General features: G+C 48.3%; 2 protein-coding genes across 36 annotated transcripts in view; one reads left to right on the top strand and one right to left on the bottom strand.

Annotated features, from left to right (window-relative positions):
* The first annotated feature begins 967 nt into the window (after nt 1-967).
* Cdpf1 (cysteine rich, DPF motif domain containing 1) lies at nt 968-12,769 on the top strand. 24 transcript variants are annotated; one of them, XR_015624282.1, is made up of 8 exons: nt 968-995; nt 1,581-1,696; nt 3,086-3,198; nt 4,001-4,112; nt 4,835-5,064; nt 6,100-6,194; nt 6,381-6,444; nt 9,594-12,769. XR_015624282.1 is itself a non-coding variant. In NM_001401169.1 (5 exon segments), coding segments are annotated over 3 exon segments (360 nt in total). In that variant the 5' UTR covers nt 968-995; nt 1,581-1,696; the 3' UTR covers nt 4,970-5,402.
* The window catches only part of Ppara (peroxisome proliferator activated receptor alpha), a 68,761-nt gene continuing 54,155 nt past the window's right edge, over nt 5,524-20,129 (bottom strand). For 9 of the 12 annotated variants that reach the window (XM_087555888.1, XM_087555889.1, XM_087555895.1 and 6 more), the window contains 2 exons: nt 13,984-14,431; nt 5,524-11,549 (listed from right to left, as the gene is read on the bottom strand). In XM_087555888.1, coding sequence (XP_087412014.1) covers nt 11,302-11,549; nt 13,984-14,431 — 696 coding nt within the window. In that variant the 3' untranslated portion in view covers nt 5,524-11,301. 12 annotated transcript variants of the gene reach the window in all.

Below are 20,129 nucleotides of genomic sequence, written 5' to 3'. Positions count from 1 at the left end.
AAAACAAAACTTGTCCAGTGGGAGCAGTAGTGTTATTGTTTTGTTAAATGAACAGACATGCTTTCTAAATACTTGTATTTCTTAACCTGATTACCGTTGCTATCAGCTTCAGGTGTGGAGGGAAAAAAAATTTTGTTTTTTCAGTTTGTGGTAGTTACTGTCACATAAACCAGTCAAATAACTGAGAATAAATGCCTATCTCTATGGCATAGCAGCCCAATACCCAGCCATAAATGTAAGAAAATAATCAGACTTCTATGTAAGGCCTTCCAAGGTTCAGGGTACACTAACCAGGACCGGTAAAACAGTTACATAGCCCTTTCCTCTAGATGGAAACATTCTCTCCTGGAGGCAGGTCAGGGCGTACAAGAATCAGAAAGCTCACCAGACTTTTAACTTAAGAATATCCATAAAGCCCCTTTCCCCAAACAGTAAGCAACTGCTGCAGGAGTCAGGGGGAACTACCTCCAAGTCAGCAGATAAAGTCCAGTGACAGTTCTTAAAGTCATCGCCCCCACTGGGTGTGCTTTTCAATGTTGCAGTTACCTGAGTCCCTTAGCCCAGAAACCCCAATAAATTCACTGGTTCACCAGGCAAGATTTAGGTAGAATAGGATTTTTTTGGGGGGGGGGTGTCATCAGTATGCTTTTTTTCCTAAAGAAGCCCAGACAGCTCTCAAGCCGCGATCCACAATCACTATAAGCTAGCAGCGGAAACGTAAGCGACAAGTACAGCTCTACCCTGACAAGGACGCTCTTTAGGCTTATCTTGCTCACAGAGGCGGGGACCAGCGGCTTAGGAGCTGCTTGGAAAACCCCCGGAAAGGGCAGTGCGACAGTGGAGCCTCAGCGGGCGTTCGGGCGGGGTTGCACAAACACCCAGGATCGAGGGCAGAGCATCAGTAGATCGAGGGCGGAGCTGCGCAGGCGCAGTAAAACGGAACTAGTACTGTGGGCGGGCCACGCACGCGCTCTGGGGTTCTCGGCGGGGAGGTGGTGAGTGTTCCCGGACCGTGTGGCGCTGGAACACGCGTAGCGAGCTGGACTGTGTTCCCTCCACTCCCCGGCTCGCTGGGTCTGGCCTAGCTGCCTCTGGAAGCTGAGGGGAGGCGTTAGATACCCCGCTTAGAGCGCAGGGAAGGCTGTGCGCGGGTGGCTGGTGGATGGCTCGGTCCGTGGTGCAGCGGAGCCCTGATGACCTGGGGAGACTCTGAGCGGGAGGAGGAGGAGGCCCCGCGGAGCCGCGCTGTCCTGGGATTGTCTCCTGACTGTCACCTGCTGAAAGGGCAGTGCGCCCAGTAGCCTCGGCAAGGACCTGTGACATGCGAATTAAGATACCACTAGCTAGGTTCGCGCACACCCAGAATAGGATTTCAGTTTTAGACGTCATTCGGTACATCTGTCAGTTTCCAAGGCGCGCATATGCTCCTTCTGGCTCCAAAGCTTGTTCTGTAGGTCGCAAAGTGTTAGAGGAGGGCGCAGCTGGGGCCGGGGCTGCTAATAGGAACTTTGAAAGGCTAGTAGGAATTCCGATACAGCTCGATAAAAATCTTAAGAATCGTGTTTTCTCGAACTCATCAGACAGCTGCTGTTGCCGCCAGACCACTGATCCTACAATTTGCGGAGAGGTGGGGCTTCCAAGACCTTGAATGTAAGAGGAGTGCCATCAAAATCGTCTCCCCACCCCAACCTCCCCGGTGAGTGACAGAAACACCCACCGTGGGCTTTTCACCAGCATGCACTGGGTGCTGGTGGGTAAGACTGAAGGCAGAACTGAAGTCTTCAAAACTTTCCTGTAAACTGACCCGGGGAAGACTGTGGTTGCTGCGCCTTCCAAGGATAACCAAACTTTCAGACTGCTTGGGTAGGGCAGGAAAGTGTGCTCTACAGCAAGAGAAGATTCTTACATCCAGTGAAGGGAAGCGGCAGGGGGCACATGAATCTGTCCTTAAATAGTATCTGAGAAGGGAATACTCCTAAGCACAGGTAAATACATAACCAGTGTAGCAGAAGAACCAGGAAATTCAAACCTACCTCAGTTACTGGGTTGATTCAGCGTCAAACATACATGTCCGTTCCTTGTCCTAAATGCTGCTTTTTACCTTTTTACCGCCTTACCAAGAAATCCTAGTTTATAAATCAGATTGAGACACAAGGAAGAGCAAAGAAACAGCCTTGCTGCCAAGGGTCAAAATAAGCAAAAGGCACAGAACCACACGCAGCGCAGATGTTACACAGACCTATTGGATGGGGGCGTTAAAGCAAACACGGTTAACACATTGAACATGCTAGTGGAAAAGACATATAGTGTGCATACACAGATGGGGATTTCAGCAGATAGAGAATTAGTAGTGGGAAAACGGAGAGGAAGAATGTCTTCAAGGGGCCTGTCAGCTGATGTGAACGAAGCCACCGAACTTGAAGATAGTCTATAGAAATTGTCCACATCGGGGCTGGTGAGATGACCTGGCAGGTAGAGGTGCCTGGTGCCAGGCCTCACCTCAGTTTGCTCTCCCGACCTCACATGGTGAAAGGGGAGAACTGACTCCACATTGGTACTGTGGCACATGGCTTACCTATGCAAAGTCAGTCAATAAGGATATAATTAAAAGTTACGGCTGGCAAGATGGCTCAGGGGTTAGACATTAGCTGCCAAAGCTGACAGCCCAAGATTAATCCCTAGGACCTGAGGCAGAGCCCCACCCCCTGGGCATGTTTAAATGCCAGCTTTGTGCCTTAACAGCTCCTGGTGGTAGGAGAGAATGTCTACAAGGTGTCCCGTGATGGATCCACGACTTCTGTGGATGAACAACCCTCTCCCCAAATAACTAAATGTAAATAAGAAAGAAAGATTATCCAGTTTTAAGTATGTGGGGATGTAAATCATACTCTCATTTCACTGTAGCCCAGGCTAGGCACAGTCAATCTTGTGCGCTTAACGATCCTGTGTAACGTTGATCAGTATTACTAGCTCTGAGCTTCCTAGTCAAGGGTGCTCACGTTTTGTGGGTAAGATATGAACAGCAGGCAGAGTTTAAGTGGTTCTTTGGTTCCCATGGTTACACCCCTATCTCTTGGTCTTGCAGATGGCATCTGAGGCAGAGCCCCACCCCCTGGGCATGTTTAAATGCCAGCTTTGTGCCTTAACAGCTCCTTACAGCTATGTCGGGCAGAAGCCCCCAGACACCCAGGCTGTTGTGTGAGTATGCATCCTGGGCCAGTGCACAGGAGACCCTGTCCAGTGTTACTAAGCAGGTACTATGTAGAGTGTGACACCTGGTTTGAGTGTCCTTGCCCTTGTTCTGAATACCTCAGACACATCCCTAGGACGCCCCAGGCAAGGGTGGAAATCTTTTTAACTCTCCGAGGACTCTCTGTCTTCCCTGTGGATGCAGCTGAGAGTTAGGGACTTGTTCTGTGAGCTGGAAGCCTTGTGGCCTAGGCCAAACTGTAATGGAGGAACGTGGTGGCTTTTTCATGTGGGGCTGTGCCCTGTGCTGTCCCTTCTGGGCTGGGTGGGTACCCAGTGGTTCCTCAGGACCAACTTCCCAAGGGTCTGCTTCACGCAGGTTGTGGGCAGAGGTGGTTCCAAGCTTGTTTATTGGATCGTGGCTCAGCCTTCACGAAGCATCATGTGAGAAAGCTGGCTCATCCTGGACTTGTGACAGAGCAGCATGGGACCAGGCTCAATTCCTTTGCTTCCCTGGATTATGGCACTCAGTTGCTCTCACTCTGATGTGCGTGTGACAGAGAAGACTGTCCTTTGCTAAATTCACGAGGCCACCTGGTGAATCCTGCCTGCTCTGGGGTTGACTGAGAGGCCTCCACTGGACCTTGCAGAGCTGAGTCAGGGTCACATTTCAGTTCCCAGCCGTCCTCCGGGTACCAGCCTTTCTGCCATTACCGTACTGTACAGGTAAACTAGTTCGCCTCTGCGGAGGCTCCTGCTGCTGCTGCAGCCCTACCATGGCTCACAATTGAGCCATCCCTTCTCCCTACAGCCTCCTGGAGGAGAGCTACATCATGAAGGATCCCTTCTCCTCAGACAAGGCCAGGTTTCTGATCCTCGGTTCTCGGTGCAGTGTGTGCAGCAGGCTGGTGTGTGTGGGCCCGGTGGGTACACCTGGGGGCTTCCTGTTTTTTTTTTGCCCCGCAGATCTGGGAACCCCCTGATCACCAGCTAGAGAGAGGGTGGGGGTTCTCAGGTGACATGCTTCCGGACACAAGCACAAAGAGAAGGGGCCAATGAGGGCCAGTTAGAGGGTCTCAGCCTGGGGTGAGTAGAGAGACTTTAAGCAGTTGGGCCTCAGAGTAGTCCAGGGGTCTGAGAACTCCTGAGCACCTGCTGCAGGTCCAGTGCCCACAAGCGGGGCTTGCCACGGGTCATGCCCAACAGCTGTCACTTCTCTTTGCTGTCTGGCTGATGTATGGGATGGCAGGAGCCTCAGGTCCCACCAGTCGAAGGGAAAACTGTGGAGGGAGTGTTTGGGCTCAACAGGAAAGGTGGGCAGGCTGGGTCCCGCCTCTGAGGGGCCTCAAGGGCCGCTCCTTGGATTTGGGCTGCAGTTGGCAAGCAGAAGTAGTAGGGGTTGCCCCAAGATTAATAGACATCGTCCCTTCTCTTGAATTAAACAATATATGGGTAGTGAGGTTATCTTCATTGCAAGGGGTAGCTCCTCAGAACTTCAGGTGGGATGGCTACCCTGCCAGCCCTTGGCCCTCCTTCCTTGCTCAGGTTGTTGCCTCTCCCTGCACCTCAGGGAGGCGGGAGGGGTTTTACCCGGGAGAGGCATGGCTGAATCCCTCGATGTTCCAGCCCTCTTTTTCTCTCACAGGAATGCAGCCTGTTTTACTCCAAGAGGGTCTGCCTCCCCTGTGTTCAGAAGAATATCAGTGCTTTCCCTCAGGAAATCCAGCAGGATGTGGAGAAGAGAAAGGGTGCCAGCAAGAAGCACTCCAACCGTCCCTGACTGGCAGGGGCACAGCCTCCTGTGAAGCATTGGGCTGGGCTAGGCCCGGATTCCAGCTGGGAGCTGTGTATCTGGTCTTCTCTGAACTGTGTGGGGTACGTGCAGTCTCAGGAACTGAGGAACTGGCCAAGACTGAGGACAGACAGCAGGAGTGTAGCCAGCTGGAGCTCCAGACCTGGCCGCTAGTGGAGGCCAGGAGTGAGGGAGAGGGGCCTCCATTTGATAGCTGGTAGACACTTCCTGTAGATGTACATGCAGGCTTCTCTCCAGACATCCACATAACACAGTGTCATCATCTGTCATCTAGGGAAATCAGCCTCTGAGGGACAGAGGGTATGCAAGGGTTATGTCACATCCTCTATAACCGCCTTGGACATGATTTAAACCTTGACTCTGTATCATATTTATAATTAAAAACCCGAAGGATAAGCTATTGCTTTGAGTAACCTTTTCACTGACACTTGGACACTCAGTGTATCCCCTGTTGGGGCTAGTCTGTGGGGTTTGGTTTATGTAAACCGGCCACATCCCAGCATCATTGAAAATGAACCAACTTAATTTTTAAAAATAGTTTATTTATTTTTAAAACCATTAAGGCAAAACTGTACCCTGAAATTAACTCTTTACATTCCTCAGCTTACAGTAGGATGTTCCAAACATACAGGTTCCCATAAATTCAGGATATAAATCAATGCATACAGTCAGTTCGGTCTCCTACGGAGAAAACGAAGACTCGATTTTTTTTTTTTAAATTAAGATTAAGTTATAGCCATTTTCTAATTGCCCGGAACCAATCAGCTCATGTGACTAGAAAATTCTATTTGCCCTTCTGTGTTCACCCTGATTCCTGATGTCCTGGCGAGCCCTGTATCCACAACAAGCTGGGGGTTGGGGTGTGTGTGTGAGGATGCTGGTACCGGCTCGACAAGTCTTATTCAGGCCTGTTAGTATCACAGGGGTGAAGGGCTGCAAGCTCCCAGGTCTGAGAGGATGGCACCAAGGACATTAGTGAGTAGGTGGCAGGAAGCAGGTCTCAGACCTTGCTTTGGAAATGTGCTTGTCCTCCTGTGTGTCTGTCAGACCCTCTCCCCTAGGGTTCCAATGTGATGGTGCCGTTGTATACCTTGTAGGGAGTTAGGAAGACATTGCCAAGAAGAAATGTGGCCAGGACATGGGAAATGACACGGAGACTCAATGGAACAGCTCAGATCGCCACAGTTCTTTGGTAATAATTCATAGCTAACAATTTTCAGTGGAGAGCTATTAATCCAACAGGCCTACTCTGTAGCCTCGATAGAAACACTGATGTAAGGTTGGTATTTCCAGCCAGGGTTCAGGAAAACCAAGCTGGCAGAGAGAGATATAAACAGATTGACTCGCACTTGTTTTTTGTTTTTTTTTTTTTCCAAAGTGACTAACAGAGCAGATTCACACCTTGGGAGGAGATCGTGCGCACAGCTCAGGGGCAGTGACAGGTAAGGGGTGCACACCCCTGGGCAGCTGTCTATTTGGGCTTCCCCTCGCTGGCTCGCTCGCTGTGTCCAGCTCTGAACATACGCTGTACTGAACCCTGACTTAGAAGAGTCTAGGTGCTGGTGATTAGACACATTGTCACAAGCTAGTCAATGAATTGTATCAGAGTGTTAAAACAAAACAAACAGAAATCACAGTATTTAAGAGAGAGCTATGAAGATACTTTTTTTTTCATTCAGTGCAGAAAGCATCGTGACATTTAATGTGGATAATACTGATGTCTTCCTAGAAAGGGTGCCAAGTGGCGTTCATCTGTTGTGAGGTACACTTAGTTTCAGGCTTGACAAAAGAGCTAGCTGTGCCTTTTTTATTTTTAAAGTGAAATTTCCCAAAGTAATTTTACCAGGAAAGGGTCAACCACTCCCTGGTCTTCAGGGCCTGAATCCAGGCTCTGTGTGTGACTTGAAGCACAGCTGAGTCCCAGGGGCCTGGGGAAGATGCCCCAGTGCCCTCTGCCGGCCAAGGAGCCCCGAGGGTCACCTACCGAGGGTTACCTACCTCTGCTCTGCCCTCACCACTGCCAGGGTGACCTGTGACCCAGGGTTGAAGCATCCGTCTTCACCGAATAAATGGATTTGCAGCTGGGTTTGGGTTGGAGGAAGAGGTGAGAGAGGAGGAGAGTATTATTTCTCCCTCTCCACAGAGAACTGCAGGGTTTTCCTATTTGACCCCAACTGGCAAACTTTTAAATAAAAAGACAATGAAACAGCCCTGTTGCTATGACCTAAAATGGTGCTTCTCCTTGCCTTTTGCCAACAATACTACCTGACCACCACTAAGGTGTCAGGTGCTCTTAGCTGCTTGGTGAAGACATGACACTGACCTGTGCACAGTTTGGTCCACTTCTGGTTGGCACAGGATTTTCCAAAAGGTGCTTCTCACGATGCAACCACCCTCTCTGACTAAAGTTCCCTTTGGGGAAGAAAGCAACAGGCTGAGGTCTGATGTTGAGAAAATGTCCTCAGGGGTCTCAGGCTGGTGATATAGGCCTGATTAGGGACCACACACCTTTTCTTGAGCCACTCCACTGAAGTAAAACCAGAGATGCCAACACATTCCTCAGAGGAGTCTCAGTGAGGAATGTGGTCCACTTATTTAAACCAAAGCCTCTCCATGCAGATTTTAGTGTCTTTCAATGAAGCAAAGGTCAGCCTGAGTCAGGCTATTGCTCTTATATTCTTAACCTACTCTGGTCTTGGGAGTCAGCCATACAAATGTGGACCGGGCACAGAATGGTGTCTGGTGGCTCAGCAGGAAACCAAGATGGCTGCCACACTGGTGCTATCTACTTGAAGAAGGGTCTAGGTTCCTGTTCTCAGCCTTCCAGGGGCTCTGGAAGGAGAACAGGACCTACTGGAGGGGTGAGAACAGGAACTTAAACCCGTTAGGAAAATGCTGGTTGAGCAGCTGTAGGGAGTCGCTCATTTTGAAACTCATTTTGAAAGGCCACACAGGTTAAAGAGAGACAGAGTGAAGGCAGCGGGCTTTTTGGCTGTAGGTGGCCCTGGGGCCAAAGGCTACTTAATCTCAGGGGACACCAGAAAAACTTTAAACTGGAGTTCAGCAAGTCATTTTCAAACTGATGCAGGACAAAAATATCCCCTTCCTCCATGCATCTGGCTGCTGACTGTCCAAAGCTCCCAGTGTCACAGTGTGTTAGATAAAGGCTCAAGGTGAGACATATTTAGAATCAGATGCAAGCTGAGTGTAGAGGAGCCCAAGGGCCATGTTTTTTTGAAGGTCTGTTTCAAGGAACCTTTTCTGGGTAAGCGCAGCAGAGAGGGGTGTCATGGAGGGAGGGGCTGGAGTGGCCCCTGCAGACAGGATCATAGAGGAAGTCGTGAGAGCCCTTAGTCCAGTCGATGACTAAAATTTGCACATGTGTATCTTTAAGACTCCTTAAACAGCGAATGTGACTTCACTAGGTCACAGCCTCTTGAAGACATCCGGAGGGAGGGAGGAGGGACACCAAGGCTGCTTGGTCCCCATCAGTCTCCAAGGAGTCTGGCACTAAGACTTTGCCATGAGAGCTGGGAAGTGGCTTTGCAACCCTGCTCTAGAGCTCCCTGAGCCAAGGTGGCATCTTTGATTGGGCTGCTGGCTGATGCCGCTGACACACCTTGCAGACCACAGCTGCCCACTCTCTCGGTTCCTAAATGTGCCACGGTATTTAACCTGGCATGTGAACCTTGGGAAGTCTGATTAGGTGGCCTGAAAGGTCCTAGCACCATGTGGCCACATTGTGAATATCCTTCCCACAAAGGAGGCTTCTTAAAGTCAGTGACTTTGAGGCTAAGGCCACTGTGGTCCTTCCTGGCTTCTCTGGGGATAGCTTACTGGCAATCCTACTAGGCTCCAGGAGAATGAAACCTTCACAAACACGACTGAGCGTCAGCTCAGATGCAGACTGATGTGGAAGTTGTCAGTCAGTTCTGTGGTCCATGCTGAAAGCATCCAGCTAGGGGCTACTCTTCACAAGTTTTATGCGAGTTCAAGCACAATGCTTGACCACTCCAAAAGCCCACGACTCAAAACTCACTTTCCAAGGTCACCTACACTGGAGTGGCACTTGTGTAAGGTTCATTAGAACAGGAGCCTGTCTTCACAGGGGACCTGTGCACAGAAGAGGCCTGACACTGGGATCCAACCTTTGACTCTCCAAACTAGGACAAGCTCTAGCCCGGCTGGAAGCACTGAGGACTGGATGTGCCATGTGACACAAAGGCTGGCTCCTCCCCGTCTGAGCTCTACCCTCACCGGGATCATATATGAAAATGACTTGCTCTGTCTCTGATTCCTAAGACCCTGGGCGGACTGCCTGCAGCAACTGCTGTCCAACAGAGCCTTTGATTGGCAGCAAGGAGGGACGACAAAGGGGACACCGTGGGTTTGAGGAAGGACAGAAGACAGGAAGGGGAGAAGGAAAGAGGGAGGGAAGAAGGAAGGAGATCAGTAGGGTGCAAATCTTAAAGCATGTCTTGATGCCAATTTTCCCTTTTCCCTATTGGACATGCCATGGTCTTATTATTCCTTCTAGTGTTTTTATTATGCCAACATTTTATCAGTAGCAATCTTTTTCTCTTTTAAACAGGGTCTCACACTGTACAGACTGGCATCAAACTTAATTATGTATCTGAAGGTGACCTCTGACTCCTGCTGCGGTTGCAGGCATCGACCACCATGGCCAGCATAGAGCAGCGACAGGGACCAAGCCTTCTACCCACTGAGCTACGTCCTCGACTCCTTGGCAGTGTCTGTCTGGATCATTCCTTAATAACAAATAATGGTGACGTCAGAAGAGTCAAGTTTTCTAAAGATGGGTCAGGAGCATAGAAGATACAACCTGATCTGAAATATGCAGCCACCCTCTTGGAGGGAAGGCAGGTGCTGGCAGATCCATGAGGTCTGAGAATCTTTTGTGCAACTGTTTCTCTTGAAGGTAGCCAGCACTGCTCTCCCAATGGGACTGAGGAAAAGGGACTTTACCATCTAATTCCTTGAAACAATAACAACAACAACAGCAACAACAACAACAGCAACAACAACAATAACAACAGCAACAGACTAACAAGTGTTGTGAGCTCTTCAGCTGGGTACAAACAGAAGCTGAATGAAAATCACACCTTTGTCTCTTGTTCTCCAGGGTGACCTGGGTAGTGAAGTCACTTTTTGCTTTCTCTACTCCAGAGAGAGAGAGAGAGAGAGAGAGAGAGAGAGAGAGAGAGAGAGAGAGAGAGAGAGAGAGCGCGAGCGAGCGAGCGCGGGCACGCATCTCATCACCAAGAGAGTTTTTAAAAGGCAGTAAAGTGTCGTATTAAAGGAGCTGCCAAAGGGGGCGGGGGCTAGAGGAGCATGGACAAATCTTTGTGAATCTACCTCTGATATTGCCATGACCACAGGCTGAGAGTCTGACATGAGCAGAGCTGCAGAATTTGTCGCTCAGGGCTCATCCTGCCTTTGTCTAACAGACACTAGCTGAAGCCTTCTGAGGCTTCTTGAGATGGAACTTTCTGGGCATCTTCTATACAAATCTGAAAATGTCCTCCACCACACGAGTTAGTTGTACCCTCTAGAACAGTGAGACCACAGGAGAATGATGGGATAGCTTATCAAACTATTCTCAAATGTTCTCAGAAGCCACCTCTCTTTCTTAGAGCCAGGAAACACAAGTGAAGTCTTCCCAATAAACTTTTTTTTTTTGCCACGTATAAATGGCTAATCTTGGGCCACACCTTGACTCGTAGACTTTTTTAAAGGTTAAAAAGTGCAGATTAGGGGTTGGGGATTTAGCTCAGTGGTAGAGCACTTGCCTAGCAAGCTCAAGGCCCTGGGTTCGGTCCACAGCTCCGAAAAAAAGAAAAGAAAAAAAAAAGTGCAGATTAGTTTTCAAGACTTACAAGAGTTGCACACAGCCAGAAGGATGGCAGAAAGAGAATTAGACTGCTTGGACTTTGAGGTTACCCGTTAATTAATGGCAAATTATATATGCAACGTAGAGTACTGTGCAATGATTAACATTGGGCCAGTTAAGATCAGACTGGTGGGGGGGGGGCTGCCATTGTCTGTAATTGTCTGAATCCTACTAGCCTCTGATCACCACCATTTCAGTAGCAGGAAGTCTTAGAAGTGCTCATTCAGAAAGTAAGGATGTGGGAGGAGCCTGCATTGCCTAGGCTCAGCCCTCTTCATCTCCAAGGGTAAGGAGGGAGGCCATCTGTGCAAATCCCTGCTCTCCTGTATGGGGCCGCAGACCTCAGAGGTCCCTGAACAGTGGCAACGGCCTACCATCTCAGGAAAAATCAGTACATGTCTCTGTAGATCTCTTGCAACAGTGGGTGCAACGCCGCGTCTGACTCGGTCTTCTTGATGACCTGCACGAGCTGCGCATGCTCCGTGACCAGCTGCCGGAGGTCCACCATTTTTTGAAGGAGTTTTGGGAAGAGAAAGGTATCATCCGGATGGTTGCTCTGCAGGTGGAGCTTGAGCACGTGCACAATCCCCTCCTGCAACTTCTCAATGTATCCTATGTTTAGAAGGCCAGGCCGATCTACACTCAAAAGAAGAAAGAGACGTCTGAGTGTGGCCATCTGAGAGTCCCTGTCAGCGGAGGAGCCAAGTGTCACTGCTTTGTTTGGCCCTGCTGAGAAGGCACTGAGTGACCTCCACGTGGCAGCCAGAGCAGAGGTCAAACTTTCCCACGGTCACCGCCTCGGTTGGGTACAGACATGACTGACACTCCTAGCTATTCACAGGACCAGCCCATAGTCCTACCCCACTCCCCCTTACGGTGCGGCCCCTGCTTTTGGATTTGTCTGACAATCCTCAAACCACACCACATCTCTGTAGGAAACAGAGTGCTTCTTCCAGTGTGAAAGTTGTGTATTCCTCTTCCCATCAGCAGCTTAGGGGTATGACAAGATCAACAAATTTTTTTCTTTTATTTGTTTTTGTTTGTTTGAGACAGAGTTTCTCTGTGTAACCCTGGCTGTCCTGAAACTCATTTTGTAGACCCAGTTGGCCTGGAACTCATAGAGATCTGCCTGACTCTGCCTTCTGAGTCCTGGGATTAAAGGTGTGAGGCACCTCCTCCCCAGGCTCTGTCTTAAGGTAACGTTATTGATGCCTTTTGATAATGCCAGGTGGAAAGCAGACAGAGAGATGACCAGAGCTGGACAGCATACCAAGGAGCCCCTGGAGTCCAGAGAGGACATAGCAGGAAGTACCAGTGCTCACACTAGGTGGCCTTCCTGGTATAGTCTCAGGTCCACAGTCTCAGGTCCCTGTCCATCCATCCATCCATCCATCCATCCATCCATCCATCCATCCATCCATCCATCCATAAATAACTAGGGCTTAAAAGCTGCTCATGATGTAGTGTTTAGTTTTGTCTATTTTTTTATTTTAATGATGTGTATATGTGTGTGTTGGGGGCTGGGGGATGCCTGTGAGTATGGCTCTCCAGAAGGCCAGAAGTGGGCACTGGATCCCCCTGGAGCTGGAGTTATATGCAGTTGTGAACTGTCTGACGTGGATTCTGGGAACTGCTCTTAACCATTGAGCCATCTCCCCAGCCCCTGATGTCGAGATTAATCTTCATTGTTTTTGCAGGGACAGGTAAGACAGGGTGTCCCTGTGTACCCCTGGCTGGCCTAGAACTCACCGAGATCCACCTGCCTCTACATCTTGAGTGCTGAGATTAAAGGCGTGTACCACCATCGCCTGGGTAAATCTTTATCGCTTTAGTATTAAAATAAAAATAAAAATTAAGGTTTTTGTGTATGTATGTATTTGAGGGTGGGCGTGTGTGGAGGCCAGAAGTTATTAACCTTGGGTGATGTCCCTCTGGTACTGTTCACCTTGTTATTTGAGACACGGTCTGTCATTGGCCTGGAACTTATTCACCAAGTAGGGTAGCCTGTCTGTCTGGTCAGCCCCAGGGATCTGTGTGTCTCTACACAGCACTGGGATTACAACAGCAGGCCCACACATCCAGATTCTTTTTTTTTTTTTTAATGTGAGTTCTGGGTTTGAACTCAGATTCTCAATCATTTTACTGACAGAGCTGTCTTGCCAGCCCCGGGACTAAGTTTCCCAACGGTAGAAGGATCCACTCTTCATAGTTTAAACTTTCCCATGACAAGTTTCCTATTCTCCATATCAGTTCCCATACCCACAGGGTCGGCGCAGGACTGCAGCCATGAGGGACTGTGAATGTGTAGCTCCATACTGGCTGTCTACTTCCCCTGCCACACCTGATCACACAAAGTGACCCCAACAGACTCTATAGATTTGTGTTCTGTTTATGCTTTGCGGGAGTATAATGATGCTTCTTCTCGCCAACTACTCACCAGCCTGCCAGTGACTGGCGAAGGGCAGTATGGCTTCTGGCGGTTAGGTAGAACTGTTACCTATGCCAAGGCCAGGCAAGGTCAGCTGGGCTTACAGTAGGTTGGTGACCTTCCTAGACAAGAGACACGGCTATTTAAAGAAGTGGAATGCTGAGCCAAACATCAGGGACCATGCGGCCAGCTTCCCCAGAGAGACCTAGCAGCTGCTTCTAGAGAGCATGGCAGTTTTCAGTGTGAAGTCACATCAGTAGCAATGGCACTGAATGTACGCTTGCACTGTACTCTCCAGACTCGTATCTACTACAGTAATTATCATGTTGATCGTACAAATCACCACAGTATATCAAGTGTGTCTAAGACGCTTGCCTTTGATATAATTGTGTATTACCAGTGGAGCATAGGCTTAATATATGCATATAATATGCTGATATGCATTAGTGGATACCATAACTACAATGTATCATAGCCATATTGTTCTCATTCAATTCCACTCAGCAGTGACTTGGGCTCAGATCCCACCCTGCCAACGCTCACGTCACTATATAAGAAGACATGTTGGTACCGTATTGACAACCACTGAGCTCCTACAGAAGGGGAAGCCTGTGGGTACCTGGGCGTGACAGATCAACTTACCTCCACAGCAAATTATAGCAGCCACAAAAAGGGAAATGTCACTGTCATCCAGTTCGAGGGCATTGAACTTCATAGCGAAGTCAAACTTGGGTTCCATGATGTCGCAGAATGGCTTCCTCAGGTTCTTTAGGAACTCTCGGGTGATGAAGCCATTGCCGTACGCGATCAGCATCCCGTCTTTGTTCATCAAGGAGGACAGCATCGTGAAGATGGCTTCATACACACCGTACTTCAGCAAGGTAACCTGGTCATTCAAGTCCAAGTTTGCAAAGCCTGGGATAGCCTTGGCAAATTCCGTGAGCTCGGTGACGGTCTCCACAGACATGCACTGGCAGCAGTGGAAGAATCGGACCTCTGCCTCCTTGTTTTCAACGCCGTTGGCTACCATCTTGGCCACAAGCGTCTTCTCAGCCATGCACAAGGTCTCCATGTCATGTATGACAAAAGGCTACAAAGGAAAGTGGTTGAATCAGTCAAGTGACGATTCTATGACAAGCTAGGCAGTTCCCTTAAACATCAATGAGCCAGTAGCAGCTGCCGTGTCCCAGTCACCAAGCTGGTGTGCTAGGGCGATTTAAAGTCCTTGGACAAGGGGTTGGGGATTTAGCTCAGTGGTAGAGCGCTTGCCTAGGAAGTGCAAGGCCCTGGGTTCGGTCCCCAGCTCCGAAAAAAAGAACAAAAAAAAAAAATCCTTGGACAATTTCAAAGGCAGACAACATAAGATTTTTCCTTAAACTAACAATGTAAGTCAGTAATATAACTGTCGTCAGGGCTGGAGAGATGACTCAGCTCTTACTGATCCTGCAGAGGACACTGGCTCCATTTCCAGCTCACAACCATTTGCACAATAACTCCAGACACAGAGAACCTAACACCTTCTTCTGACCCATGTGGCACCACACAGGAAGGTGGTACACGGGCATAAACACAGCCATAGCACCCGCACATATAAAATGAAAAAGAAATGAACATTTAGAGATAATCGTTATTCCTTCCTGGCCTTCGACAGGGAATTCAACACTAAGAAACAAAAGTCTGAGGCTGCAACGATGGCTCAGTGGTCACAAGGGTGTACTGCCTACTTTTCCAGAGGACCAGAAATTCAGTGGGTCTATTGATCTTGGTGGATTCTTTTAAGGCAGGTGAGATGGCTCGGCAGGTAAAAGTGTTTGTTTCCAAGCCGGAAAAACCTGAGTATGATCCCTGAGACCCATATAATATACAAGAAGACTGACTCCTGGGGTTGGGAATTTAGCTCAGTGGTAGAGCGCTTGCCTAGCAAGCACAAGGCCCTGGGTTCGGTCCCCAGCTCCGAAAAAAAGAAAAGAAAGAACAAAAAAAAAAGACTGACTCCGGTGGGATGCCCTCTGACCTCCCCACACATGCCACATGCATGCTCCCCTCTCATGAACACACACACACACACACACACACACACACTAAATTTAATATAATTTTGATTAATTAAAAGCAAATGTCTATACTGAGTGAGTACATCTTCTAAAGATTAGTTGTGATATTGGAGACTGAACTCTAGTGATCTGGTATATACTGGAAACACTTCTCTAGCAGAGAGGCAGACGCTCAGCCCCAAGACTTTTCTTTTCTTGTCATTATTGTCTCAACAATCTGGCATAACAACCATTTCTGAAGCGTTCACATTATGTCAGGTGTTACGAGCCGTCAGAATGAGTTACAGGTTTAGAGGGGATGTGGGCATGCTTCTCTGTGATTGCTATGTGTGGTGGTTTGACTGGGTATGGCCTTCAGAGACTCATGTGTTTGAATGCTTGGCCCATAGAAAGTGGCACTTATTGCGAGGCATGGCCTTGCTGGAGGAAGTGTGTCACATGGGGGCGGGCTTTGGGTTTCCTATGCTCAAGCTACACCTAGAGTGGCACACAGTCTCCTGCTGCTGCCTGCATACTTTCCACCATGATGACAAGGGACTAATCCTCTGAGACTGTAAGTGGCCCCGACTGAATGTTTTCCTTTGTAAAAGTTGCCGCAGTCGGGGCTGGGGATTTAGCTCAGTGGTAGAGCGCTTACCTAGGAAGCGCAAGGCCCTGGGTTCGGTCCCCAGCTCCGAAAAAAAGAACCCCCCCCCCAAAAAAAAGTTGCCGCAGTCATGGTATCTACTCACATAATACAAACCCTACCTAAGACAGTATCTTTGTTCTCATTCTCAACACTGCCTTTTTCTAATGTGCTCTCTGCAGAAATAAAAGTGGGAAGCAAGCAAATACACAGTCAAGATTTAGAGCAACACAGTGAGAGGATCTGGGACATCCCAGAGTATTTGACAGGACAAATGTGCATCGGGACTTTTCATTAAGAGAGGTGAGCTCCAGAGGGCTTGATGATTGGCACTAGAGGGCAGCTTCAAGGACAAGGGCAGCCTTGGCAACACGGCTCACAGGATGAAGCAAAATGGACAGGTGGCCCCTCGATAAAAGACTATTAAGAATTCTGAGTTATGGAGCCGAGGGACAGCTCAGCAGCTAAGAGCAAGCACTGTTCTCAAGAGAACCTAAGTTCAGTCCCCAGCACCACACTGGGCAGTTCACAATGGCTGTAATCCTAATTCTAATGCCCTTTTCTGGCCTCTGTGGGCACCTCTACTCACGTGTGTGTGTGTGTGTGTGTGTGTGTGTGTGTGTGTGTGTGTGCGCACACACACACATACACACACTCATCTACACATAACTAAAAATACAATAACTTGGGGCCGAAGACATGGTTCAACGGATAAGAGTACTGGCTGCTCTTTCAAAGGACCCTGGTTCAATTCCCAGCACCCACACGGTAGCTCATAAACTGTCTGTAACTCTAGTTCCAGGGGAACTGATATCCTCACAGAAGCATACATGCAGGCAAACACCAGTGCACATAAAAATTATTTTAAAAATATAATAGCTCATTAAAAAGTCTAAATCTGTTGGTCCTCAGCTCCGAAATAAACAGAAGACAAAATAACAAAAATTCTAAATCTGGTTGGGCACAGAGGTACATACCTAGGACTCAGAAGGCTGAGGCAGGAGGATCCTACTAGTTTAAAACCAGCACTGGGCTAGTGAGACATTCTCTCTTTCTCCTCTCTCTCTCTCTCTCTCTCTCTCTCTCTCTCTCTCTCTCTCTCACACACACACACACACACACACACACAAACACACACACATACACACATACACACATACACACAGTCACACACACAAACTGACCAGGGTAGCACAGGCCCTTAATCTCAGCACTAGGGAGGCAAGAGCATCTCTCTCAGTTAAAGGCCATCCTGGTCTACACAGCAAGTTTCATGACAGGCCAATATAGTGACTAGACTTTTTATTTTATTTTTAGGTTTATTTGTTTTATATATGTGAGTACATTGTCACTGTCTTCAGACACACCATAAGAGGGCATCAGATCCCCATTACAAATGGTTGTGAGCCACCATGTGGTAGTTAGGAATTGAACTCAGGACTCTGGAAGTGCAGTCAGTGGTCTTGACCACTGAGCCATCTCTCTGGCCCCTGACTTATTATTTTTAAATTATGGTGTGTGTGTGTGTGTGTGTGTGTGTGTGTGTGTGTGTGTGTGTGTGTGTGTGTGTGTGTGGGCATCCAAGTAGGCTGGAAGATGCTAGCAGATGCCTGTAACTTCAGTTAAAGCCCATCTCTCTGGCCTTAACATCTAGACATCTAAGAAGCTGTTAAAAGGCCTCTTTGGAAGTCAGGTTCCGAGGGGACAACTGTTTCCATTCTGGCACTTTTAAATTCCGAGGGAGCAAGTCCCAAGAGGTGTTTCAGCCCCATGACCAGGGGTCCTGGCCATTTTCTGGCTTTTATGTCTGAAATTCCAGGGTCTCAGATCAGATACAGGGTCCAGAGGGGAACCAATAGCCTCATCTGTCTCCTCAGCTCTATCCTCAGCTAAACCCACCTATCACTACAACAATGTACCACTCCCCTCAGTCACCCTCAGGCCGTAGCAAATTCTGCCCCCAGGTTCCTATTCCTGGACCAGTTCTAGGCTGACTCTGGCCTCCATGTCCCCTGATGGTTCTTTTACAAAGAGTGACTTGATTTCTCCTTTGAACAAATTAGAGACTGCTTGGGAATACCATCAGACAAGCTTCCCTTTTCCCCAGTATGGTATCAAGTATGGTCTGCAATTGCTCTCGCCCTAGTAGGCCTGCAGGACAACAAGACCACTTTGCACTGTTGGCACTAATGCCCATCTCCCCTCATGGCAAGTTCACAGCCATGCACTTTAGCCTGCTTCCTAACCTAAACCCAGTCCTTGTGTCTCACTGATGTTCTGCTGGGGCCTCACTTGGGTGTTAGATCATCCCAACCTGGCAGTCACCGAGTATTGCCCCATGGAGCTGGGTGCATTAAGCCTAAAGCCTGGTCCTCCTGAAGGAACTCCCATCTTCAGAGGTGATTGGCTTCTAATTATCATAAAGCATGGGGCTGGAGATGAGGATGGTAAGAGGTCAGGAGCACTTGCCACTCTTGCAGAAGATGGGTTCAGTTCCCAGCACCCACAAAGAGGTTCACAACCACCTGTAACTCCAGTTCCAGGAGATCTGGTGACTTCCACAGGCTTCTGCATATATGTGGTACACAGGCATACATTCAAGCACACACACATACACAGACACACACAGGCATGCATACATGAACAACTTAAATATTTTAAATCTTGCAAAAGGCATAGCCTACAGTCTCTTGATGTCCCTGCAGCGACGAGAGCAGAATCTTACAGACATACAAGGACAGTGAAGCTGGTGCCAGGCACTCTGCCAGCTGGACATTTCCCAGACTGGGCATAGTCGGAAGAAGAAAGATGGGGTCTCACACTGGAGCAGCAAGTTCTGGGAAGCAGGCCAGCAGTCTGGGCAGGAAGAGAAGGCCTGGTCTCTGAAATGACATGAGACCTGGAAGTAGGAAGTGAGGCTGGCCATCAGTATGGTCAAAAGCCGCTAGACATTGTGTCTAAAGCTGGTCCCTGCATAGATATTTGTGGCTGAAGTAGACAGTTAGTTGCTATAATCCATTAATGTGTGTGTGTGTGTGTATGTGTGTATGTGTGTATGTGTGTATGTGTATGTGTGTGTGTATGTGTGTATGTATGTGTGTATGTGTGTGTATGTGTGTGTGTATGTGTGTGTATGTGTGTGTATGTGTATGTGTGTGTATGTGTGTATGTGTGTGTATGTGTATGTATGTGTGTGTATGTGTGTGTATGTGTGTGTATGTGTGTGTATATGTGTGTATGTATGTGTGTGTATGCGTGTATGTGTATGTGTGTGTATGTGTGTATGTGTGTGTATGTGTGTGTATGTGTATGTGTGTGTATGTGTGTATGTGTGTGTATGTGTATGTATGTGTGTGTATGTGTGTGTATGTGTGTGTATGTGTGTATGTGTGTGTATGTGTGTGTATGTGTGTGTATATGTGTGTGTATGTGTATGTGTGTGTATATGTGTGTGTATGTGTGTATATGTGTGTGTATGTGTGTGTATGTGTGTGTATGTGTGTGTATGTGTGTGTATGTGTGTGTATGTGTGTGTATGTGTATGTGTGTGTATGTGTGTGTATGTGTGTATGTGTATGTGTGTGTATGTGTGTATGTGTGTGTATGTGTGTGTATATGTGTGTGTATGTGTGTGTATGTGTGTGTATGTGTGTGTGTATGTGTGTGTGTATGTGTGTGTATGTGTGTGTATGTGTGTGTATGTGTGTGTATGTGTGTGTGTGATGTTTGGTGTGTGATATATATGTATGAACGCGCTTGTATGGTACCTGGGTGCATGAGGACGCAGGTAGAGGCCAAAGGTCAATGTAGGTTGTCCTCTTCAGTCTATCTCTATCTTATTTTTTGGGACAAGTTCTCTCACTGAACCTGAAACTCACTGGTGTAGCTAAGTCCACTGTCCAGCAAGCTACAGCGATCCTCTTGTCTCTCCTTCCACAGTGCTGGGATTGCAGATGTGCATGACCAAATCTGGCTTTTTATGTATGTGCAGGGATCCAAACTTAGGCCCTGGTGCACTGTGCCCTCAGAGACATGTCTCACCCCTCCCCCTCATCTGTATTCCTCATATTGCAGCCCCCAGCCCAGGACTACTACTCCATTGTTCATTT

Source organism: Rattus norvegicus, chromosome 7, assembly GCF_021556685.1.
Source record: "Rattus norvegicus strain SHRSP/BbbUtx chromosome 7, alternate assembly SHRSP_T2T, whole genome shotgun sequence".
Lineage (NCBI taxonomy): Eukaryota > Metazoa > Chordata > Mammalia > Rodentia > Muridae > Rattus > Rattus norvegicus.
The sequence above is the reverse complement of the archived record's forward strand: the minus strand, read 5'-3'. Positions and strand labels throughout refer to the sequence as shown.

Excerpts from the sequence above, each read along its gene's own strand:
- Cdpf1 (XM_087558277.1), top strand. The coding sequence starts at position 3,086 with ATGGCATCTGAGGCAGAGCCCCACCCCCTGGGCATGTTTAAATGCCAG. Across the intron at positions 3,199-4,000 it reads CCAGACACCCAGGCTGTTGT|CCTCCTGGAGGAGAGCTACA; the intron begins GTGAGTATGCAT and ends TTCTCCCTACAG. Across the intron at positions 4,113-4,834 it reads GGCTGGTGTGTGTGGGCCCG|GAATGCAGCCTGTTTTACTC; the intron begins GTGGGTACACCT and ends TTTCTCTCACAG.